The sequence below is a fragment of the Pieris brassicae genome, chromosome Z, assembly GCF_905147105.1.
Source record: "Pieris brassicae chromosome Z, ilPieBrab1.1, whole genome shotgun sequence".
In the NCBI taxonomy this organism is placed as follows: Eukaryota; Metazoa; Arthropoda; class Insecta; order Lepidoptera; family Pieridae; genus Pieris; species Pieris brassicae.
The window spans coordinates 11,820,899-11,846,739 of record NC_059680.1 but is presented as its reverse complement, the minus strand read 5'-3'; the positions used below and the strand labels follow the sequence as shown (position 1 = coordinate 11,846,739).

The window sequence follows — 25,841 nt, the reverse complement described above, 5'->3', positions numbered from 1 at the left end:
TCAGTCAATCTGTAAATTTCGCCCGAGGCGGTTTTATTAGTGCTTCATTCGTTACGGCAAGCACGTTTCGCGCGTGACTTTGGACTTATCAAGGTACTGTAAATTTTAAGTTTTATTTCGAGTTGCGCGCGAGGGGGATTCGATAGTGGAATTAGCCCAGTACTCGTGTCAATCGGTATTTTCGTGCGGTTGCATTGCGAATTGCATCATTCTCCCGGTCGTGATCCATCGAATGCTCCCGCGTTATAAACTTTTTGCTAAGCGAACTTTTAAAGTCTCCCAGATCCAAGTTATAATATTGTTTATACATTAGGTCTTGCTTGTTTCGTCATTTAACAACCTGCCGAGAAAACGACTGGTTTCCCTCGGCTACTTGTTAAACTTGATCCGCTTTTTATATTTTGCTAGTACAGTTGGTTTCAACGCGATCCCTACTTAATTATGATTCTGGGTCACTCTACTCCTGGTTATGCCCTCAGGAGTCTTTGACGTCACTGACGCAACGCTATTTTTTTATTAGTTACACAATTTTCTACTAAATGTATTAAATAAAAGAAAATTCAATAGTCACATAGCTGAAACATATCTCGGGTAGGTACAAATTTTGTATGACGTATATTACTAAAAATAAATAATTTATGGCGCTATTTAATGGTTATGATGTGCTTAATGACTTCGCTCTAATGATATTTAATTAATGTGACCAAAGATCGTTTGATAAGTTTATTACCAAGGCAATCATTTAATAAGTAGGTTACCATTGTTTCAATACTGTGAATCCGTTTTATCCACGTCGATTTCTGTGTTTAAACAAATAACCTTGACGTAACAAATATTTTTAAGATCCTTACGATCCCTGTATATATTTTATACAGTTTTAATACTTTGTGGGAGTAAAAATTTTGTACAATTTTGTAATGGTTTACCAGAATAGGTAACTAGTATATTCGAGCACAAATACCGAGATAAACTGAGATCTTTTAACTACTGGTTGTTTAATTTGAATAACTGATAGTTATGTTTTAATTGCTATTGTCAACATGTATTTATCTAATACGTATTTTTTTAATCTTTCATATATTTCTTAATCAATAAATAAAAAAATATATAGAAAAGTATTCATACGTAATTAGCGGTTACATCACTGTTGTATGTTGGTAGGTACTAAAGTGTTTTTTTAAACAACCGTCTATTGAGAATTTATATCAAATACCTTAGCTATTGACAATTTAAGCCTTTGCAATTAATATTTTATAAAAGCAGCATAAAGGAGTAGGCAAATAGAATGATTGGAATAATATTTATGTTTTATACAATTAATATTATAATACTAATTGACCGTGAAATCTAGCTTCCCATTCAAGTTATCAACTTTTTGCTTTTGTTATTCAGTAACAAGTATTTATAAAATATGTAAATTTATAAGTTGGGCCTATAAATATCGTATCCGTTTCTTCGTTTAAATTATGTTTCGTTATTTAAACGCATTGTTAAAAGTTTTAAATTATTGATTCGTCCCTTAGCGCTAAACACTAAATCACAGCGCTGTCGGCATACCTTTTGACAGTTAAAGATCTCTAGTATCTATGTACGAAATTTTAAAACATATTTGTGTCTAATCAGAACGGATGACGATGATATATATGAAATAGATAAAATGTTAAATATAGTATTTTAAATGATCAACATACGCTTCATGAGTGTTAATATGACAAATGTTAATCTAGATAAAATGACAATATCTAGTCAATTTTCACAAGTACCATTGTGACGCTAACAAAATGATTATAAAAGAAAATACGCTCAGGCGCGTTGTCAACAATTGAAAAAACAAACAATGGAATTATTTATGGAATTTCCTGTTTGGTATGGAAGAGCTGGGAACCCTGACATATGTATTTTTTTACTTCAAAGCGTTCCTCTCACACAATTTGAGGGCGAATGAATGATGATGATAAGTTGAATTATGTAAGCTACATTTGCCAATTAGCTTCCCAATATGAATTCTTATTATAGCTGGGCACAGTATTTCATACAACAAGTTACATTACTACTAAAACATTCTTCAGTTTTTGATAAAGCTATAGTGTAACTGTATTTTATAATTAGTCTACTTTATACTATACTGGGCACTATAGCTACCAGTTTTGCGGCTCTACGTGATTAAAAAGACTTACAACTTTTTTTTTTTTTTTAATAAGTTACGTAAATAAAGTCGCTTGTCTAACAAAGTTTCTCAAGTCTAACAATCCCAATTTACGAGGTAATCCAATGTTGTTGATATCAAAATGATACATTTATTTTTATCATACAATACAGATGTTTGTATTTTCACACATATCACTACATACTTGAAAGTCATTCCGATAATAATAAAAACATAAAGATGATATATTTGATAAAATAATAAATTTACTTTAAACTATATTTTTATCGCATCAAGTGAATCTAGCTGCACGTGAGTGAATTTTTATTATTCACAACAATATTACTATTAATAGCCTGAAATAAAAAAGGGTAATAAATATGTAAAAGTATGTTATAAATAATCGTATTGCATCTTATTTAATTTGCAATATTTATTTATTCTCTATATAACAGTACATTTTTTGCAAGAATTTGTTTCAGAGATAATAAAAATTGTTTACATAACGTAAATATTACTTCAGTTGTATCATTAAATAAAACACAAGCAAACAATGTCAATATTAGTTTACCGTTTAACGCGTGTAAATTTTACAAACAGAAAAATACAGACAAAATATGCTTATGAGACGAATGTGGTAATGAACAAAATATTAAATAAAATTCTAAATAAATGTCTCTTCTATCTAAGGTAGAACTGCATTGTGACATCCCCAGTTTCCAAGGAAATAGCTTACTTTGTCTATCTTGTCTACCGGGTGGGCTATGGTACCAACTTCAGCCAGCGCCGACTGCTTACTCCGGAATCATGGTATTGGATAAACCGAGATTAGGGGACACCGTATCGTTGATAATATTGACCATACAACTCTTCGTCATCTTATTCACTTGAACGAAGAGTTGTGGTTATGGAAATACAATACAATATATTACTAGACATCAAGGAAAATCAATTTTATTATTGGAAAATTTGAGTTTATCGATTTTCTTGGCAAACTAATAGTAGTCTATACATTGCATTTGTAACACGCGAAATAGCGTTATTGTAATGCCAACAAAAACGGCCTTGCTCGTCATCTAAGTAAATACTGATATCGAAATTCAGTAGCATTTCTGTTTGTTGATAAGGAAAATAACTGGTCCTCGTACATTTTTTATTTCTATGCATTTCTATTATAACTTTATATGTGTAGTCATATAATGCACAAATGGGGAGGATACATAAGATTAACCAAACTATTTTTACCAGGAATCGTATCCGAGATTTGATTCTAGGAAATATAAAGTTTTGCCTGTCTAAAACGAAAAGAAAATATGTTTCTAAAATATCCAGTCAGTCCAGAAATAACATAATCTTGACATCATAGACCTTAATATAAACAGTTTTTTTTTTTAAATTAAATGTTTTAGACTCGAACTGGTTTGAAGATTTTATCTACTTCATAAAGTTTTTTCGTCTACCGTCCTGTACGAGTATCAAATTTTCCGCAACTGTTCTAATAATAGAAACCGGCGTTATTAACGTTCTGTATAGGCAATATGTGTTTAGCGTTTTGACTCACACGCTGTCGATTTTTTGTTTTATATATAATTCACTTACATGAATAAAAAACTCTACGTAGCTTAGCAACCCGTAAATGATTACAAATTTAAATATACATTTTATTGTTTTTAATATTAATACTATCAACGTGTTATCATTACTGTCATCAATTTTGATATATGATGGCTTATCTTAAATCAAGATACAAGATAAAAGTGCACATTTCCTAACGAAAATATAATCTCTTTATATCGGCAATATTTTAAGGAGATAATTGTACATGCTGTAAGCACCTGACAAGCATTACACTTTCACGTGAAGGCACTTATAACCTTTGATTACCGCTTTAACTATTTTTATACTTCTGATAAGCATCATTATCTTTAGTACCTTATAGAAACCTTTTTACTCAGAAAACCTACCATATATGTATACCGGCTCGATCAGGGGAGTAGCGTAATCACTATAAATGCCAATACCATTTTGAATACATCGTTCCACCCATCAACACCAACGATACAAAAAGCTCAGTTTTGTATCGTACCGGACGTACAATGACCAATGTTTAAGCCTTGATCTGTTGAAGCTATCGCGGAATATTCTTAAAACAAGTATTAAGAATATATATTAACTGCAATATGATCCATATACACACCTCACTTTTACACCACAGAACTCAGCCGAAGTAGGTATTACTTGGTAAAACGTATAGAATACCTTTATATCTTTTCGTTTGGTAAATTTTTGAACCTTTTTGTAAATATTATGTATTGCATCTTTGGCTATATTTTTTGTATAATTGTTGTTTGCTATATATATAGTGTTAGCTGTAGTATTACGAAATAAATAAACACAAATCTTGAAGACTTTGCTACATCAGCGAATCTAACCGGAATTGAAAAAAAAACACTGTTATAATCAAATAAACGGTTAAAACGGAAGTTATTTGCTATTACACATTAAGGCTATAACACAAAGAGTAAGTGTACAAACTTAATAAATATCAAATGTAAATCAATATCGAAACGTACGATAGATCAATCAAATATTATGTTCAAATAAAGTTGACTGCAACTGAATTATTAAAGAGTTTCAGTATTTGATTTATTTGGTACAATATGAAACGATCTATAATAACCATAGCGTGACCGAAAATATAGGATTTAGTAATGTGTTTGTTTTGTACAAGCATTTCTTACTACAATTTTAGAAGGTCGAATATTACCTGGTTTAACTCAATTTTGTTATCAAGCTGTACTTACAAGAGATTATGGCAAGATAACTTTACTCTGTATTTCAGTTTTATTATCATAGATTGTTACCGCTTGAATTGTATTATTTGCATTGAATATTATACATTTAAGAATATTGAATGATAACCGTCAAGGTAAAAGTTGCCGCGGGTCCTCGAAGTCTGTAATTTTCCGTTTGTTTCTATTATGTACACCTGGATAAAAAGTTTTCGTTCGTTTACTCCAAACTGTATAAAACTCCGTACATCATATAATCATTAATTAACTCACATATAATCATAATATTCATCCAACAACAACTATGGTATTTTTACACTTGCACAATTGGACACAGTATATATGTATATAATTAATAAATATGAATGAGTTTCTTTTAGGTTAAAAATAATTCTTTATAATATTGCGTTTTAACTATTATGTTAAATATTTTACGTAAATACTTTAAAGGTTAATTTTAATCCTTGGGTTTTAGCGCAATTCTCTTTAGCAGTTTTCCTCATATCATTTATTTAAACCAATAAAGAGGTTATAATCGTAAACATTCATAACGTCCTTAAATAAATTGCCTGCTTTATTGGACAGTTTTAATATATTTGATATATTATACGGTTTGTTGATTTGTGATTATTCTCACGTCATTGTTTAGTTTCCTTCGTACTGTCTTAACTTAATATCGGAGAGCATACCTATATGTTTATTAAAATAATATTGATAACATATTGTACCCTAAATCTTAGATTACAGTATGTCTTGATAATATCTTTAAAGCGCTGAGCCTTCTGTACCTGACAGTAATTTCTTCATAAACATTAAATAAAATCTCTTCAATTTAAATAAATGTACTATGCACTTTGAGATAGACTCCAATCGGATATACAAATATGATTTACATTGTAAATAATAAATTACAGTACATTAAGTTAATTACAGTAATAATAAAGGAAATAATGAAATAACGTGTTTATGTACTGTTAGTATTATGCATTTCACAATTATTAAGTGCTCAACGTATACTTAACGTTATGAATCTTTTGTGAATTCCATAAATTGTAGGTTACGTAATTGGAACAAGTTAAAAGTTATCGTTAACAGTACCGGGCTGTTTATTAATTTTCTTATTCATAAAAGTATATATTTCTATGTATTAATGTTATAACTAAAAAAAAATTTTCTGTTACCTTTAACGCTGGCAGCAATTGCTGTATAACGAATAAATGTATTCGTTGAGCGAGGAAAGCACCAGCTCTGGGGTCACCAGTACTATGTACCAGGCGCCAACTTATCCCTTTAATATACTGCTTGTATTTTTCGTAAGATGACAAATGCAAAGTCGGTGTTTTCAACTAAAATGGTTCGTTAATGTTCTCGTACAAAGTATAATATTGTGGTATTATTGTTTAATGGTTACCAATTTCAATACTATGCTAATTATACAGCTGAGCCATTAGACTATGTATTTTTTAAATACATGTTACGTAGGTTCGAATTTTACCTATGAATTAGTTTTAGACAATAGATCTCTATGTCACATCTCTTTTTCATACGTTACGTACTCACATACGTTTTTTGTTACATAGCGCAATTCAACATACAAAATCCGTAATAATTTTATATTACCACATTAGTTACCTAGTTTTATTTACCTGATAAATTCCTATAAAAATCTATTTATACTAAGTTTGGAATCTCTACAAAATAACTAATTAATTACCGTTTTAATATTCATATTAATTTACGATGTCGGTCTTATTGTCTCTGTTCCGTCATCGGCCAACGACGCACTCGTAGGTCATCAGATGCTAATATTAAAAGGCCGCTGCAATCACCCACGAATTTGCCATTTAGTATTAGTTACATACTGTTTATACTGTTATAATTGTATAGCTGAAAGTCCAAATAAAATAAAATTTGCCAGAGACCAATCCAAGTCTTCATATACATAGGGACTTAGACCTAAAAGAATAAATGTTATTTATAAATTTAAAGGTTTTACTGAAATAATATATTATTATCGAAACCAAACAAAGAACATTCCTTGTACGGAAATTTCTTTGTGATCTGAGGTCGTTTACAGTGTGTTATTATGTCAAGGTGATCGAGCGTTGACTCGCGCCAAAAGAATTATAATATTATTCACAATGAGTCTCGTTTCTGTGTAGATTCACGTGTAGCATTATTATCTAAACAAAATTATTGAGACAATGGTATCGCCGGTTATGCGGCCGCTTACATATTGAATCGAAAAGTCCTTTTTTTTTAATAATTCGTCATAATTAATTTTATGCTATTGTTGGTATGTTATATTCATTGTTGAAGTCCTTTATTGAAGTTATACAATTTTCATCCTCTGTACGTACTTCCCTGGTTCATTGCTACATTATATCATATTATCAGAAACCTGAATTGTTTGCACGAAACTTCAGGAACTATTGTATCAAATTATGTTTTTATATTAATCTTATATGACGATGTGTATAAGCAACACGATAGATCCACATGCAGTGTGTATTTGTGTATAAAAACAAAACACACACGCGGTGAATTACAATCCATCGGAAATTTTACGGTCGGTTAAAAAGGACGCTTTCTCTTGGTCAACATGGCAGATCGCGTTTTTTAATGGTCTCGGACTAAAGTTATGTACAAGAACAATTGTAGAATTTACAAGAATACATGAAATTAAGGTACATTTTTAAAATAACTGGATTTGTTTTATTCGATGAACAATAACCACTCGAGAACAGAACTCAATATAACACACAATATATTTTGTTATAAAAATACTTGACGTCATGAAGCGTGACGCAGTAGTACCTGAGTATCTGGTTATAATAACAATACAAATAAGGTCGATGATATATTGCTTAAGACTGTGAAGGGCCATTCTCAAACCACAGAATATAATGCTATGATGTACATATCGTTAACAAATATTTCAATTGAAATAAATAATTGTATTGGAATATAGCCGGTATCATTGACCGCGTTTGTGATGACTGATGGCTCAAAAGGACCCTTACATGGTATGACACAGTGAACAGAACAGACACCTGGGAAAATGAGAAATAAAAGAGATAGCGGCTATTGGAAAGTTGGTAGCAGATTTGTTGTTTTTGTATATTTAGTTAGATATATATTAGTTTATATATATAGTTCAAAGATAGTTTAGAATACAAAATTCTACTCAGGTCCTGATAGGGGATATGTCTTTGTTTTTAATTTATTTTATTATTATTAATTACTGAAAGATGCCATGTGGCACATTATGTAATGATTGCAGCTTCTTACAAACGTTGTGTAAAACAAAAAACTTGGCGATCAAAAAGAGTGGCGGAGAGTTCATTGCCAGTTCTTCTCTTCCTTTCTACGTCCTACTACGAGAACTAAAATAAAGTAAATGTTAAATTAGAAGCATTTCATATATATATTAATTTTTTGACGTTCGTAAGTATACTTTGTGTTACCTAAATGAATGATTGACATTTTTATATTTGGTTTTTTAATAAAAGAACGAGCCTTCTGGCTATGTGAGGGGTCCATGGGTGGGGGGCGGTTTCACTTAACATCAGGTGAGTCTCTTGTCCGTTTGCCTCCTATAACATAAAAAAATATATTTGTTTTTTCCTTACTGACAGATAGACTTCCTTATGACTGAAAGATTTCGAAGACTTCAATCTTGTTATTGTAGCATTGTGTAAACAACAAATTATGTTTAAAGTTTATATGTATTGCATTGTTTTATAAATTCCAATTATCTAGGCTATCTCGGTTTATTGTCCCTCGTCGTGCATAATATATGTTTAACGTACGATAATATAATTTGTGATAGCATATATTATCCTAACAAAGAAATATTGTTTGTGTTAATTTATATAGAGTTGAATTTAGAGGTATCCCAAAATACTCTAATAACTATTATATATATAAATAATTATAATTGTATTTGATTACTTTAGATATTATGAGGGTTATGCACGTATGGCATCATTTTCATGATAAAAAATAATGATTGATATTGTTTGTTTTTATTAAGGGGAAGTACTTTTACGCATTTGATTCCATATGAGAAGTATTTAAAGGTCTTTATACATTCTAGACGTTTAGAAATAAAATTTAGCAGTCCCTGCAACGGGGCAGCTTGTTAGAGTGTGGGGGTCGGACCGTGAGTTGCAATGGACGAGAATAATACAGACTATATCAACACACAAAAATTCCTTGCACTGATATAAAAGCGAAACAATACAATATAATAAAAATCTCCTTCATCTTGAAGGCAATATAATATTAATTACTTGTATAACTTTCGATCTATTGATTGCGTTCCAATAGTAGTTAACGGGCTATTTAAAAGTTAGCACCCATTATCAACATTGATAAATGATATCAATGGATCATACAAACATCCTTTATCACAAGGGTAACTTTTATCGGAGTTAAACGTCAATATAGCATTATCTAAACACGCTTCTGACCCAAATAAAACTGACGCAAACTCCGATAAAAATTGTAGTCTTCATTAATTCTTAATGAAATTGTTATGCTTTGATTTTACACCGCTCTTATCTTAATGTACACTGAAAGAAAAACATAGTAAATAGACTTCGTTTAAGATTATTTAATAACGCCCAAATCGATTACTAGGCCTGATCTGCCTCCGCTTTTGATAAATGAGAGCGAGAGAGAGAAGTTATTCGGGGATAATTAAGCAGTATCGTCCTAGTGCTACCACCGTGGCGCTCCGAATGAGACAGCTGAGCATACTTAGTGTGTCACCTGGATAAGGAGCGTCATGACTTGGTGTCAGTTATAGGGACAGACCTCACTTTACCGGGTATCATATTAGCTATGCTGGGACGTGATGAGGCCTGAAGTGCAATGGTCTAAGGAGGCTCCTAAACGATTGAGGGAGAGGTCTGGGGTTGACCACAGACTAGCCGGTGGTTCAATCTGGGGTCTCGGTCTTGAGAGACCCAGATCTCTCTATGTCGAATATAAGCCCTTGGGTAGAATGCCTGCCACACCCCGAGGGCCCATCTTATGGTCGTGTCGTTTAGTGGGTGGGGTCTGGCTACCCCTCTGAATAACAGAGGGCTACTGACTGTGGACCCAGCCCCAGAGTCCCCCGCGTCAAGTGCGACATCCACAGCGAGGGCCTGCGTAAGAGTGGTTTCACCTCATTTAAAAAAAGCATTATGGTTGCCTTCCCTTTCATGTTGGTAAACCCCGAAAGCTCATATTAAGCGTGTGGATGGCTCTGAGTGTCCCAGTCCTACAGTCCCTGTGGAAAGTCTAACATACGTAGCGCGGACCTAAGTGATTGAACAGAGTGATGAACATTTTCACCTCAGTTTGTTTTTACGTTATATACAATGAAACTGTGAAAGATAACATCCTAAGGAAACTGGCTCGCCTTAGACCTGAAAGTCGATGGCGTGTGTCAGGCACAGGAACATTGTACATATTCTTTATTTTCAAAGCATAGCATGACACCGTAATTATATAAATATTACGAATTTGGTTAATTTAAGCTTAAAGTTGTAGGTCTCATTTTAAAGTCAGTTAAAAACCATTAGCATTTACATGAACGATCATTTTGAGTGCTATTTATAAAAGCTGCTTGGCCACGTGGAGCTCACCTATATCAACAGTTTTTTTTTAACTCGAACCGGTAGCTTTTGGATTAGTTTGGATTAGTTGGAAGCCGAGTACTAGTGAAAACATAAATGTCATGGACTTAGAGTAATTATTGTGTACTCGAATAAAGGCTATTTAAATTTTTATTTTCACACCATTTCCACAAAAGTACCCTTTTTATCACAGCGTACACTCAATTTGATAGTAAGAGAGGAATGCATAAAAGTTTAGTTACAGAGATTTTTATTTAAATTTTGTGTACTTATAATGATAGTATAATTTAAACATATCTCGTATTAGATCAAAGTTAAGAATGTTATGTAATTCCAAATCAACATACTTCAAAGGCAGTGCGGACAGTTAAGTTGATTTGAAAACTGGTTCAGGGCGTACAAAACCTTTTCATCCAACATTCTTTAAAACTTAAGAACCGTTAGAATACCATTAACTCGTAATTAAATGTGATAAGACTTATGATATGGTATAATTAAAATTGAATCAGTGTTTTTAATTTTCAACCGCATTCTTATTTAAGCAAATGTTTAGCTATCTTGATGCTAATCCTTCTAAATGCCTAAGGCATTTTCCTTACGAAATGGCTTTGACGAAATATCGCAAAACTCAATTAATAATGGAAGACCAGGGAAGTTCGTCAAACAAAGGTTAAATTTGTAGCGACCACTACAATCTCCGCCTACGAATCAGTAAGATGACGATGCTCAGAAACTTGCTAACACGGTCGTTCTGGCTGCTAAGGATAAATATAACTTCTTAACCTTAGCCAGGCCTTTGGGTCAGTCAGCGGTTAGACAGTTCGAGGCTCCTCCCTTGGAGGGTGGAGGAACAATCCTTCTTCCACACATTCGCCACAAGCTGAGCAAAGTTAAAATAATGAACACAGCGCAGCATGTTTACAATATTAATTAAAGAACTTCGTTAATATTTAATTGTTTATTTTTATTGGGTTAACATGCACAACAACAGACTATAAATAGTAGTTATTGTCTTTTGTTAACATAGCTTTTACGTATTAAGAAAACACTTTTAAAACGGATTGAAGCTATGTATTATTATTATAAACTTATAATTATTTACATAATTTTAAATTTAAATTTTTACGACGTTTTGCGTGCTTAACAGCGTGCGTGGTAAGTATAAGTTTATAATAATAATACATAGTTTCAATCCGTTAAAAAGGTGTTTTCTTAAAGTAGTTATTGCATTATTTTTTATATGGCTTTTACATAGCGTTCTGTATTTCCGAATTATCTAAAATAAGCATTCCGTCTAAAAACAATATTTTGTACTAACAGTGGCACGGTTGTGTCATTATATATTTTTAGATTTTACCTCAAACTTGCTGCCTCCCATCGATTCTCATAAGCATCCATGTTTCTAACTCAACCAGTACTATCCAGTTATGATCGTTATCTTTAGTATCACACTGCACAAAAACTGATAAACCGAACATGTGTTATATACGTGCAACCGTACGTCAATCGTATAAAGTTAAAGATAAATCGGTAAGGTTAACGACCCCGCGTCCGAAACATTTAACCTTAGATAGTGGAATGGAAATCGTTCCAAAACTCGGCTGCAATGAACTTTAGGAGCATACGGGTGAATCACACGATGTACTTTTTTGTTTTGTACTGCAGAAATGTCGCTTAATTGTTTGAGGTGTCATTGCTATTGGGCAGACTTGGTATATATAGGCATGTTAAGGATGATCAATCTTCTAACGAAACAATTCACACTCAATTGCACACATAAACAATAAACGTTAACGCAGTTGAGTGCAACAGGCAGCTTTATGGCCATCCGATCTCTACCATGCTAATAATATCCTATACTCACAATAGTCATTAACTAATGGAGGATAAATGTCGTAACGTGCGCTTTCGAACTCACTTGTGAATTATAAATGAAGACTCTGAGTTAGACTGAAAGAGTTTCAAATGCAATTAAGTTTCTAACTTTCCTTTGTCCATATGGAAAATGTTCAAAGATTTATTTGTTATGAAATTTTTTATCAAGGTTTCATCTTCATACGTTTAATGGAATTGATGTTAAGTTGTTGTAAAAATAGAATATATGTTGATAAAATAAACATTGTGAATCTACATTAAAATGCCTAAATGCATTATTAAAACAAATTTAAAAAGTTTGGTCCCAGTGGCAGCCCTTCAACGCTGGAATTTTCTCGCTGTATTGCGCGCGTATCGCGATACTTATTCACCAGCAGCAGATTAAAGCACCAGCTCTGGAGTCACCGATACTGTTCACCAGGCGTCTTTTATTCCGCATAGAAATACTTCATTGCGTTACTCAAATTGAATAGTGTTTGTTGATAATATAAATTCTATACGCCGTGTTGTATTGCAATTATATAAATTACAAATGCATTCTATATTAATATAATGCATACAGTAAACAATATAACATTTTGCGGTTATATGCGATACATTATCCATTAAACCGATATCGGTTTTATCACGAAGTTAAAATAGATTAAAATCAATCTGGACCTTAATTAATCCACTATATTGAAGCTCCATGTCTAAAACAGAATCTAGACCAAATACAAAAATAGGAATAGAATCTTGAACCTAGACGATTAGGCTTGTTTGACTGAATTTTGTTCTAGAATACGTTTCGTCGTTAAGACCATTTCATTACAAACTTTGGAAAGTGAATTCATGACACTTGAGGTCCATAAATCCATCCAGTTTTTTCCTTAGAAAGATTTTAAAGGACATTACTATTGAATAGCGTCTATAAAAACATATTACGGTTTAAATACACCGTGGCTTGATGGATTATTAATTACTGTTACACTAGTTATTATCATTGAATGTATCTGCTACTTTTTGACGAATAATAATATACCTACTGTCTATAAGGGACTTTTATTAAATATTTTAACGCGCTCACGTATGCCAGCTCTCATTGTATAACGATACATTTATTTTACAATTCATACTGTTCACATTTCCGTCAAAACCCATGGTCCCATGCCATGTCCTGTACCATGTACCGGTTCAAGATGTTGCCATTTCCCAAGTAGTAAATTACTCGAGGGCTATAAAATCCTTGTCCAGCCACGATAAATGCAAATAAAGTCATTATTATGTAGGTGACATTGTTGGCGACGTCTTGTGACTATAAACTGATGTTCACCTTGGTACTAAGCTAATGAATAGAATTAAACTGTGATCCCTCGTATTATGATTAAAACTGTGTTAAATTATAATACATTATATTTTACAACTTTTAAATTCTCATTGTATCGATTATGTTGTGTTAAATTTACATATTTTCACTATTAACATAGTGTCTAACTAAGCTATAAGTTAGAAAAAAATTACCTAGCCTTTGGCTATTTAGATTGTACTTTTTTTGTGAATATTATAAAATATGTATGCGACCCATAATGCGTATTAAAAATAATATTTAGTTTAGGAAATAATTATAGACAGTGGATAGTAATAATAATAAGTCGAGAGCCAATCTTGTTAGGAGTGTTCTGAAACCGATGGACTTTCCTTTCTATGTACGCAATTAACACTATGTTAAGAAAAACGTCGTGATAAATATCCATTCCTTGTCTAATGAAAAACATCAATCTAAAAAACATATATCCCTAGAGCTCTATTAGGTGTAACTATGTTACAAAACATATACATAAGGAGTATGGAAAGTACCAATACAATATAAAAATTCCGTAACAAGTTGATATACAAATCGATTTTCCTAAGGCTTTTGGACGAAAACCGAAATCGAACCGGACGAATCCGTTCAAGGACGCTCACTAGACTAATCGATTGGGTAACATTATTTGTTTACATTACCTTACATTTTATAGTGATGTTAATTGGTTGCGAGGTTGCATAACAATAACAAACATTTTATCAGATGACACTATGAATACTAATCTACTATTGTAATAATTAATATTTATGCAAACCGTATTCAGTTATACATAAACAATGTAAAGTAACAAATATGCTTAGTTAGCGAGCCATTTCTAGGCAAACTCAATGAAGGAAAATACACAAAAAATTAAAGTCGCTAGTGAGCTTAAGCTAACATTACAATAATTACAAAAGCAAGGAAATTAAACAACGGGTAAAATAATGGTTTTACACAATCTGATGAAGAGTCAGCTATTGCGTGATTAAAGGGGTACGAGGTTAGTTAGAGTAGTTTAGACTGTATCCTAGCCATATGAAATAATTACTAGATATATATTTTTTATATAAAGAAATAATAAAAATGTTACAATAATTGTTTTACATCAATTATACAACGTGTGATAAGATGGCATACTTAGTCGCAGGGCCACAGGGGTGAGGCGGTGGAAGAGTTATCATATAAAGGAATACGAAAATTAAGTTATTATTCATAAACTTCGTTACTTAATTAAACAATACAACGTAAATAAGGTTGTTATGGAAGATCTGGGAACACTGACACAGGTTTTTTTTTACATAAACAGGTTCCCAAATCTTAAACATTGTAATGCATATGTTATAATGAATAAACACCTTTTTATAAAATAATTATGTTTAGATAATTTGGCCATGTTTCCATATGTCTTTCGATACCTGAATATTTACCCAATAATATTCGATATAAAAAAATACCTTAACATTTGTTTAAAAATATATTTTTTAGCAGCATTGAATGTCACGTTTGTAATTATTTTTTAGTGATCTGAAGCAAATCTTAATAACAATAGTCAATATTTTAATAATACAGTCCATTTACAATAAGGCCATTGTTCAAGGAAAATGACTAGGTCAATATTACGTTTGTTATAATGGAATGTCTAAGATCATTGTGGTTTGGTAATTTAAAAAATTAAATATATGAGACATCGCCAATCTGCAATTCAGTATATTAAATAAATTATTAGCAAACAGACTTCACTTAGTGGTCTTGTTATTTAAAATAGCAAAACATTATGACATGTAACTAAAATTAAATATGCTTAGTAATCACAAATATGTCTGTTCTACGCCCTGTAGGATACCATCTAAACGAAATAATTTTAGCCCATTGATTCATGGGAATATATTTCGCTCTTTTAAAATGATAAATAATCGTTATTACTGAGTGTAATGAATTTTAAACTCATGATAACCTGCATATATGTGTACCAAGGCCCGAAACACACAAATGGGTCAAGTTAACGAGATAAACGTATCGAACTAGATATAAAAACATGAAAGTTTTATCGCTCGTGTAAAGGTTCAGTGTACTTTGAGTTTAGTGTTACTAAACTTTATTTAAGTTCACTGAGCGGTGTTGGGCTTAAGCGGGCGACGCTTTGAGGGCGACGCTTGCTCGTATTCACTCGTCATCGTACCGTCAAATCCAGTTGATTGATTTTTTTTATATGATGTCTACCAAGACAAATTTAATGACGTGGAATAAATGATACCTACATCTTATATTCCATAATAATAAAAATGTTAACAGTCCAATTCACCGTCACATTCGACAGCGTTCTTGACAGATGATGAACCGATTAGCATCATATGTCAAGAGTCCCCTGATCACGTTATTGTATTTAATATACACAAAAGAAATACACGTCAAGTTGAAAATAAAATGACCAAATCTGAAGCCCAAAAAACGGTCATAACGCTGCTGGATTATTTGTTAAAGTTCACCATATTGCCAATTAATCTAGAAGAGGCATTGTGCCTCTTTTAACCATCGTCCTTGTCTATTACATTAATTTCATTCACCGTTCTTTGTGAGATAATTTTATGGACGTTTAAAAGGCTGTAAATATTGTTGTTTCATATATTAAATGCATGATATAGGCGTAAAGACACGTTTGTCGCATTAAAATATCAGTGTTTTATATTTTAAGGTTGTTTAATACAGAGGTTTCTTATTGTCCAATTTGTCGGAATGGTAAAAATATTAGGGAATTGATATTAATTTGAATAATCGTGTATTGCAATCATAAATTTGTTACCTTATAGTGAGATTTATGAGACATCGCGCGCTCCGCTGACTCTGCGATAAAATGAGTGAGATGAATTATTTTACTGTCACTATCAGCTAGCGCCTTCTCTATCTTCCATTAAATCTATACTATACAAGCGTTCTCTTCCCATATCGTATCTGAAGCTGTCTTTCTTGTAACCAATTGTAAATAAATAAGAAAAAGTAGCCAAATAGCCAGAATTATTTCTTTCAGCACGCACCGGGCCTCGAGCCAATAAATATTATATAAACACTTCCCTGAGAGGTATTCTTACCTATATACTTATATAGGTAGGTACCCATAAATCAGAAACAAAAAATTGTCCCGACTGCTTCGCTTTTGATATCTTACGTCTTGGATTCGATTTGGATCCGAGATTATTAAAGACCGTATTACGTTTTAATGTAAAAATAATGAGACAAGTATAAACCCAATTCCATATTGCTAAAGTGATTTAGATTGATGACGAAAATTTTATGCCCTGACGCCCCATCGTAAACGGTATTTTGTGTCAATGCCAAATGAGATGCATAACATTCCGAAATATTCCAATGGTCTTTATTTCATTAATACACGTGTATCTGTTATACAACGATAAGTAAAATTAAGATTTACAAACAGCACGAAAGTTTCATCAAGTTTTAATACGATACATAATTGTATATAATTTTTGTATGGAATACTGAGGCGCTGCGTATTTAGAACTAAAAGGGGGCATGAATGACACGCATAGTTGACGCATTGTCATAATTGCTTCTTATTTACAAATTCTTTAAAAATAGCAATTAGTTCAATAATTCCTCTGTGCCTAACCATTGTATTTGGATCTAAGACCATAATTCCTCTCAATGTTGATGTAATAAAAACATGCTTACAATATATATTATTTGTTACAGGTCTAACAAATAGGCAGGCATGGCAGACAGCACGAAAATAGAAAGTAAGTTTTAACACAAATCTATCTAGCTTCCAGGTGTTGGTCGTGTACACCTCTGCAGTGTGCCATGCAAACTTGCTGAGAATATACTAGTAGAAATTTGGGTATTCGAAAACAGTGAGAGCAAACGTATACTCGCCAGTTTGCTCTCCACCATATGTTGGTCTTTTGGCCCGAGTCAAAGGGTGTTTGCAGTTTAACGCAAGTGAGATTAAAAAACGTGGCGCGAGTTATGATTACCGGATGACAAAAACTAATATACGTTTTTATTTGTATTCAGAGACGCTCTAAGTCGTCATGTAATTAAAAATAAAAATACAAATGTAATGTTTAAATCTTAATCGTACTCGTAGAGGCTATAACGAGGGGCTCTCGAGTTGTACAGTCGCCATAACATTATAGTATTATTGAAAGATGGCGAAAAAACTCTAGAATGGCTGGTTTGGCTAATTGAAATATTTGTGGAAGTGTCAGGGAAGGTTTAAACGGTGTTTCAATTTTCCAATAATTTGATGTCTCTCGTCTTTTTAGAAAATTAAAAATCTTACTTGGTTGTCATATGTTTATAGATTGCGCTCAGAAATTTGTTTAATAGTTATTGTATGCGGTTCGATGTCTATGGTTTGTTTTAAAAAATTTAAGTTTTGACACAAATTTATGTATGTTATACGATATATATATGTAGTTCACCGGGTCATCTAGTAAAATATAATGAGTCCTGTGACGTTTAGTTTGACAGATCCTGTTACTAGATTATAAGAAATTCGAAGTATGAAACGTCATCGCTGATGAAATTGTCACTAAATTCGATAAATGGGAAATTTTTTGTGAAACAAACCATATTACAAAGTGTTGTTTTAATAAAATATATTCGAGATATAGTATCTTGTGAATTATGTAAAGTATTTTATGTGATGTCCATTCTGAAAGATCGACGGCCAGGTTGTCATTTTTATTTCAAGTTAAGAGAATAGGAATCAAAGTTAATTAGATTTTTTTATGTTAGCGACTTGTTCCGCCTACGACATTTTTTAAATATTATGTAAATTAACTAAATAATAGCCTTTTTTCTTAATTACCTACATAATAACAATCCGGTTGAAAATTTAGAGCCTCAATACCGTACACAGAGTCGTTTACTAACCGATCTACGGTTTGACATATTTTGTAACGATTAAAAACTGACCTTTCGGAAGTTAAAAACGGTGATGAATCTTAATTATTTAGATATATTTATTAATATACTAATTTATTATTATTATAATAGCTTATTAAGTGTATAAAGTGAGCTAGAAATACATGGTAACTAAATAACATCAATGTATAAATAGATGGCAACGCCGTTATTTGGTAAATTTAGAAAAACATAAAAAGTAATGATGGACTTCCTTGCCAGTGTTGGACAAGGCAACCGCCGTATTCCGGGAAGAAATTACGTCTGCAATGCCACTGACTGATCGCTTATTTATATCTCCATATAAACATTGCTGGATTTCGAGCACAAGCGTAGAAAGGTCACAAGTCTGAGTAAAAATCAAATAATCAAAAAAGATTTTTGAACCAAACCAACAACAAAAAGGCTTTTAATGTTTTCTAAATTCTCAACCTTTTATACCTATATAATATATAGCTCAGTTTATATACTGACTTAGTATCTTAAACGCTAATTAGAATATGAAAATATATTATGATTAAATTAATATTTAAACATCATGGAAATATGAAATATACAATTCATGTGTTAATTATGTACTTATCGTGTTTTCTTTTACAGATAACCCTAAAATCCTATCGGGGCCGGTTCTAACGAACTCGCCTAATGCTGTGTTATCAAAAACATTGCTAAGCCGGTACCAAGACCTACCACTGCCAGCTGATAAAATAATTGCCACATACATTTGGGTAGATGGCACTGGAGAGCACTTGCGATGCAAGGACCGTACCATCGGATTCATTCCAAAGCAACCAAAAGGTATTTGTCTGAAAACTATTTATACGTATATGTTTTATTGGGTCTGTATAACACGCGGTAACAGGTTTCCTTGTCGTTTTCATTTTGTATTTATGTTCAATAGGATGCTGTCTGAATATATTATAGATATGAATGACATGAATTAGAATTTTTCTCTTGTCATTGATCAAAATTACATATTGTGCAAGACATACTATCTGCATGCATATAACAACATATTTATGTTTTTCAACTCTATCGCTTTAACTATCCGATCCAAAATATATTTGGATTTTCGAGTGGTTTATTCAAGTCAGTTGAGCAGAGTTGGCCTAGTGGTTTCACTCGAACGATGAAGGAAAACATTGTAATGAAACCGACTAGTCTTAGACCCAAAAAGTCGTCAGCGTGTGTCAGGCACAGGAGGCTGATCACCTTTAGAATGATCATGAAACATTTACAGAAATCTAAATTTACATCTACTCGTAACAATTCACAATTTCACATTTTACGTTGAATGACGCAGTTGTACGAATTCTTATAAGTATTGCTTAACACCAGGTTGTCCTCCAGCCCGTTTGCTTTCAATAGAAAGTATACATTTCTTAACCTCATTCACGTGAAGGATTCTAGTCTAAGTCAAGTTTCAGTATTAGTCCGATAATTAAAACATTTAATAATGAAGGCCGCATGATAATTGTAGTTCATAATGCGGATGTTCCAGTTAAAATGTGTGGGTCATATTACCTATGATTACATAATTACTATTTTAGTTCTATGTAGTTACCGCGTATTGTTTTCCGCTCTAGATTATACTATTCGTTATTTACTGATTACTTTGAAACAATAAATATGTGCTTTGTTGGAAAATATTTCGAAATGTACCACCAATCTTTTGACAAATTATATAAATTAAAATTGTTATACTAGTCGAATTAAAATCGTATTTCTCTTTTGAGACGAACTATACTTAATAGTTTAAAACCGCGTAGGTCTTTGCCATGTTTTTACAGCACCGTGAAGTGTAGTACGGATCATTAATTTTATAAATGATACTTGAAGTGATGAATAAGTCCTACCGATCCGGGAAATATGTTAGTCTGTTTCGTTGATGGTTTTTATATTGTAGACAATAACTTTTGGAGAGATGCCCTCGACTTAGGCATGAAGGTGTCCTCACCATGTTTGTCATCACCCTAACAATGAGTGTTAATTGCTCATAGAAAGAAAAATGTAGCTGCTGCCGGGATTTATAGCACGAACGTAAGGTTCAACGGCGAGCACTAGACCAACACAAAGACAGTTAAAAGATGTAAGACAGTGTAGATTAGATAGATTCTGATTCGATATGTGGAGATTTAGTAATTAAACCTGGATTCTAGTTTGTTTGTAGTTGGATCCTGACAATAGCATGGTTTCAGTGTCGTCAGTTATTTGTTTTACAAAACAATCTTCAAATTATGCAGATATGTAGATTTGACCCCTATGTTTAGCAAGAAGGACAGAGGCTACTAAAAGGTATATAGGCCGAGTTTCATCATCAGACGTCGAGGCAGAATACATAATTCCACCCGTCTCACCTCGACGTCCGCTGTTCCACGACTGAGCGTTTTTCAAGGCATTTTTTTTGCCGCGAACCACCACTATGTGGAACCAGCTGCCCACTAAAGTATTTCCGAACCAATTCGACTTAGGGTCTATCAAGAAAAGAGCGTACCAATACTTGAAAGTCCGACAACGCACTCGCGAGCCCTCTGGCATTGAGAGTGTCCATGGCGGCGGTATCACTTAACATCAGATGAGCCTCCTGCCCGTTTGAACCCTGTTCTATAAAAAAAACCAAGCTTCCAATTTGTGTAGCTCTTAAAGCTTCTGTTTATCTTTAGACAAATTGACAAGGATATTGGAAGCGATGACCGAGAACTGTCTGTATGAAGCACACACCCGTAGCAGTTCCATGTATACTGTAAAATATTGCTCTCCGTTTTTTAACCCTAAAGACTTAGAGAGTGAATTCGATTTCCAATGCAAGTGGCTGGAACGGACAAATAAGCGCTCTTTTGATGAGAATTTAAAAGGTTTCATCATTTGTATCATTGTTCTGGATAGGGTTGTGTATGAAGTGAATTTTATATAGTGTAGATTAGTACTATATTGTTAGTTTAAAGTATATACACTTTACCAGCCATTCGACTTAGCCAAGACAGAGAACGCAAAAACTTTCCCTTTTTGCGTTCTCTGCCTAATTATTTTAAATTAAAATTAAATTTTTAATAATACGATGAATACGATGAATTATGAATATTATACGGTAACGTGTGTAATTTTTTGTATATTTGGTAATAGTGTAAGCGTTAGAAACTATTTGTTAATAACATCAAGCTATAAGTAAACATATCGTAATTTTGTTGTAATTTTCAGCATTATTATTCTTGGCTGAGGCACAGATGTAGTCTATAAATATATTTGCATAATTTAGTGTAGATTCTTGTTAGACCGCTTTTGTGCAATATTAACCAATGACTTGTTGACCAGGATTTTATCAGATTAATATTAACCGATGCTTGTTACGTATTTTAATCACTTAGTTGCGAATTTGATAGATTATTAATTTGCGGTTGCCTATATAATACGTATAAAGTCTATATAATGTCAACGCGCAAAAACGATGTTTTTTATAAATATTCTATCTATATTCTTATATATATTACCAGCCACATCACGCCTTTACTGATGTACGGTAAAATTCAATCAGACCTATTGCACTGTTATTTTAAAGTTCTCTTTTATTTTTTTCCGTCAAAATGTATTTATGTTATAATGAAAAGGGACATTACTTCATGAATATTAAAAGTGTTTACTTAGAGTGACTTATTTTTTATAAAGAGGGTTAAGTAACCCCTGTGTGCGTGGCTCGTGACGTTGAGTTTAATTATATAGCTCTAAGTTTATATTAAAAAAGTGTTTCGTTGCGTGAAACGTAGGTACACGCGAGTAATGGTCTTGGCAGTTAAACGGGCAGGCTAATCACAATTGGTTTTCCATATAGTTTTTAATAAGTTAGGTAATTAATTAATAAAAATATAATTCATGTATTCGCTTGTTTCAATTCAATTGAACGAAGCATAGCTGGGCGATGTGTAGCATCAGATTTTAGTGTTTGACTGCTATATTGGACAAACAAATTTTTAGTTTTATAACTTTATTAAATTTTAATCTGGAAATGTCCATTTTAAGTTTGTAAAACACCAAACGTGCGCTGATTGCACGCAGCGCAGTTAATTAGTTGATAAAAGTTATCATGTGATAACTTTCGCCTGTATTTGTCGCCTGGAAGTCCTGGGTCATTACCTGAAACGGATTTAATTTTCACTTTTATCAGAACTTTCCTATCCATTATGAATTTCATCTTAAGATTAAATTCCTTTTTAATTCCCATTAATTTCATGTATTATATTACCGATATACGCGATAATTATCGCGTAAAACCCAAAATGTTTCTGTTCGACGATATTAGGCAAGGGCTAGAATTCTGACTTAAATTCTAAACAATTGTATTATTATTTTCAGATCTTCCGGAGTGGAATTTCGACGGAAGTTCCACTGGACAAGCTGAAGGCCACAATGCCGATACCTACCTTACTCCGAGGGCTATTTACAAGGATCCCTTCAGACGAGGAAACCACATCCTTGTTATGTGTGATACCTATAAATACAACATGAAACCTACTGGTAAGATGAAGTTATATTATATACAGTATGTAAAAATCGTTAAAAGATAGTGATAGGTTAGCAGGCACTCATGTCTGCGTTTGAGTGATAATTTTATTACTTTACAAACGATTTTAATTAAATTTATAGCTTAGCACGACAAAGAACTTTAACATATTTTAGAGTGATCAATGTTATTATTTCGGAGAGAACTCAATACTTACTCGTGAAACAGTATCTAATTGAATTTCTTTAATCACATTAAATATTATAAAAGTTTGTCTGATATTTTAATAGAAACAAACAACCGCATTAAATGCCAAGAAGCGTACGACCAATGCGAGGACGAGGAGCCATGGTTCGGGATTGAACAAGAGTACATTCTCCTGGACGCAGACCTTCGGCCCTTCGGATGGCCTCCTGGCGGCTGCCCACCCCCTCAGGGACCTTACTACTGCGGCGTCGGGGCCAACAAAGTGTTCGCTAGGGATCTTGTCCAGGCTCACTACATGTGAGTTTATTCAATTAATTAAAAAAAACAAGACGTTTCGGCTATTTACGGAATCGAGTTATTTAATTAATTACATGATATTTTAAAACATTTTCGTTTTCTACTAATTAAAAACATTGTAATTATTCAATTTCTCATTTAGTTGCTGTCTGTACGCTGGTGTGCCGATTTCTGGCACAAACGCGGAAGTGATGCCATCTCAATGGGAGTTCCAAGTTGGTCCATCTGTGGGTGTGACCGCTGGCGATGATCTTTGGATAGCGCGTTACTTATTACACCGTTTGGCTGAGGAGTACGGTGTTATTGTAACCTTTGATCCCAAACCTGTAGCTGACTGGAACGGCTCTGGCGCACACACTAACTTCTCCACGAAGAAAATGAGAGAAGAGAACGGTATTATGTAAGTATTATCATTAATATATTTTGACTTTGTAATTTTCCATAATCTCAAAGCAAAGGATATTTTCTTTTAAACTATTTTGGTCAATAATACCATAGCTGATTTACGGTATTGAAAGCTTTGTGAAATACTCACTTTATTCTAACAAGTAAACTATACTACCTATTTGACTATACTATACTGTTCTGTTTTAGGTTTTGTAACTATAATTCAGCTTATATACTATTAAATTTCCAGTGAAATCGAGAAGGCGATAGACAAGCTGTCCAAGGTGCACATGAAGCACATCAAGGTGTACGATCCTCGCGGAGGCAAAGACAACGAGCGCCGTCTCACCGGTCTGCACGAGACCGCCAGTATTAACGACTTCAGTGCAGGTAAGATTCACGTTTACTTTACTTTCCTTCCTCATCAGGTTCCCAAAGAAGGTTTATTCTACCCTTGAAGACCTACATTGTGTTCCAATTTATAATCAAAGGTTAAACTGTAAAAAATCAAGGGAAGCCACTTCTTGTATGAATGTACATGTACCTTGGCGTGGGTTGGTTTTAAAAACTTTACATCTATCATTAAAAGACTCTGCAGCTAACAGATTAAGGTGGACAAGAGGACTGACTACTTACTTGCCTAAAAAAGGGTATAGCAATGAAAATCATGCAGTAAACTTAATAAAATTACCTAAATTTGGTTTCAGGAGTCGCAAATCGCGGCTGCAGTATCAGAATACCGCGTGCAGTGGCCGAAGAAAAGAAAGGCTACCTGGAGGACCGTCGACCAGCATCCAACTGTGATCCTTACTCTGTCATCGATGCACTCATGCGCACCTGCATATTGAATGAATAACATGAAAGTGATAGCAATGCCGCCTTTAAACGCGTTAGCTAGCGCCTTCCCACTTGATATGTCTCGGAAATTTCCTATAGATTTACATGAATCTACGAGGAGTAACGCACATATATTTAATATTAGACTTGTATTAATTTTTATACATTTTTTGTAACTCTGATCAATTAAAGGTGTTCCATAATTTAATAGGTATATAGAAATATAGTATATGTAAATAATATTTCTTTTATAGATGACATATTAGACTATTGAAGCATCTCCATACAAATGCACAATTTTTTTTAAATCTAAGATCATAAAACATTCCAAGGGCAGCTTATGTGCTAGGTTAGAGACTAGCGTGTTAAAGGTAGCGTATAATCGGACCACATAAGATATTATAAATAATTATAGAGGATATTTTACGAATATTATGTGATATTTAAAGGTTAATTATTATTGTTATTTTCATATCATAGTCTACGCATAATAATCACATGAAATATTATCGAACAATTTTATCATGTCGTCTTATATCAAGTTAGGCTTAGTTTAGAATATTGTCATATAGCTTAGAAAAATTAAGTGGTACACACAATTTATTAATTCAGGAATTTAGTAATTCTGGTGGTCATCTATAAAAACTTCTTAATAACTATTCTGTGCTATACAAACAGGACTTTCTTAATCTTCCATTTTCTATTACATTGTATCAGTATTACCTGTTTCCGATACGGTTCTGCTTATTTCTGGTAGTAGAAATTTTATTCGTGTTATTATTGTATAACTACACCGTAATACAAATTTTACATATCTTGAAAGAATTTGCATAAAATGCTTATAAATATTTTGCATGGCCATTGTTAGTGTAATTTTATTTAAATAATAAACAAGGAATTGAATGAAACATTTTTATTTAAAAAATGT

The 25,841-nt window shown here is 32.8% G+C and overlaps 1 protein-coding gene across 4 annotated transcripts; it reads left to right on the top strand.

Moving 5' to 3' along the window:
* Window positions 1-25,841, top strand: LOC123718498 (glutamine synthetase 2 cytoplasmic-like). 4 transcript variants are annotated; one of them, XM_045675066.1, is made up of 9 exons: window positions 1-93; window positions 17,476-17,519; window positions 19,291-19,488; window positions 21,354-21,545; window positions 23,038-23,199; window positions 23,476-23,689; window positions 23,832-24,089; window positions 24,327-24,466; window positions 24,784-25,840. In XM_045675066.1, the coding sequence occupies exons 2-9, from the start codon at window positions 17,495-17,497 to the stop codon at window positions 24,930-24,932; spliced, it is 1,338 nt and encodes a 445-aa protein (XP_045531022.1). In that variant the 5' UTR covers window positions 1-93; window positions 17,476-17,494; the 3' UTR covers window positions 24,933-25,840. The 4 variants fall into 4 exon arrangements, with proteins under 4 accessions (XP_045531022.1, XP_045531024.1, XP_045531021.1 ...); XM_045675068.1 differs by lacking the exon at window positions 21,354-21,545 and having other exon boundaries at window positions 6-93; window positions 24,784-25,837; XM_045675065.1 differs by lacking the exons at window positions 1-93; window positions 17,476-17,519 and adding an exon at window positions 18,323-18,458 and having other exon boundaries at window positions 24,784-25,841.

Coding starts and splice junctions, on each gene's coding strand:
- LOC123718498 (XM_045675065.1), top strand. CDS start 18,431: ATGTCCATTCTGAAAGATCGACGGCCAG. Junction 19,489..21,353: donor CATTCCAAAGCAACCAAAAG/GTATTTGTCTGA, acceptor GTTTATCTTTAG/ACAAATTGACAAGGATATTG. Junction 23,690..23,831: donor CTTGTCCAGGCTCACTACAT/GTGAGTTTATTC, acceptor TTTCTCATTTAG/TTGCTGTCTGTACGCTGGTG.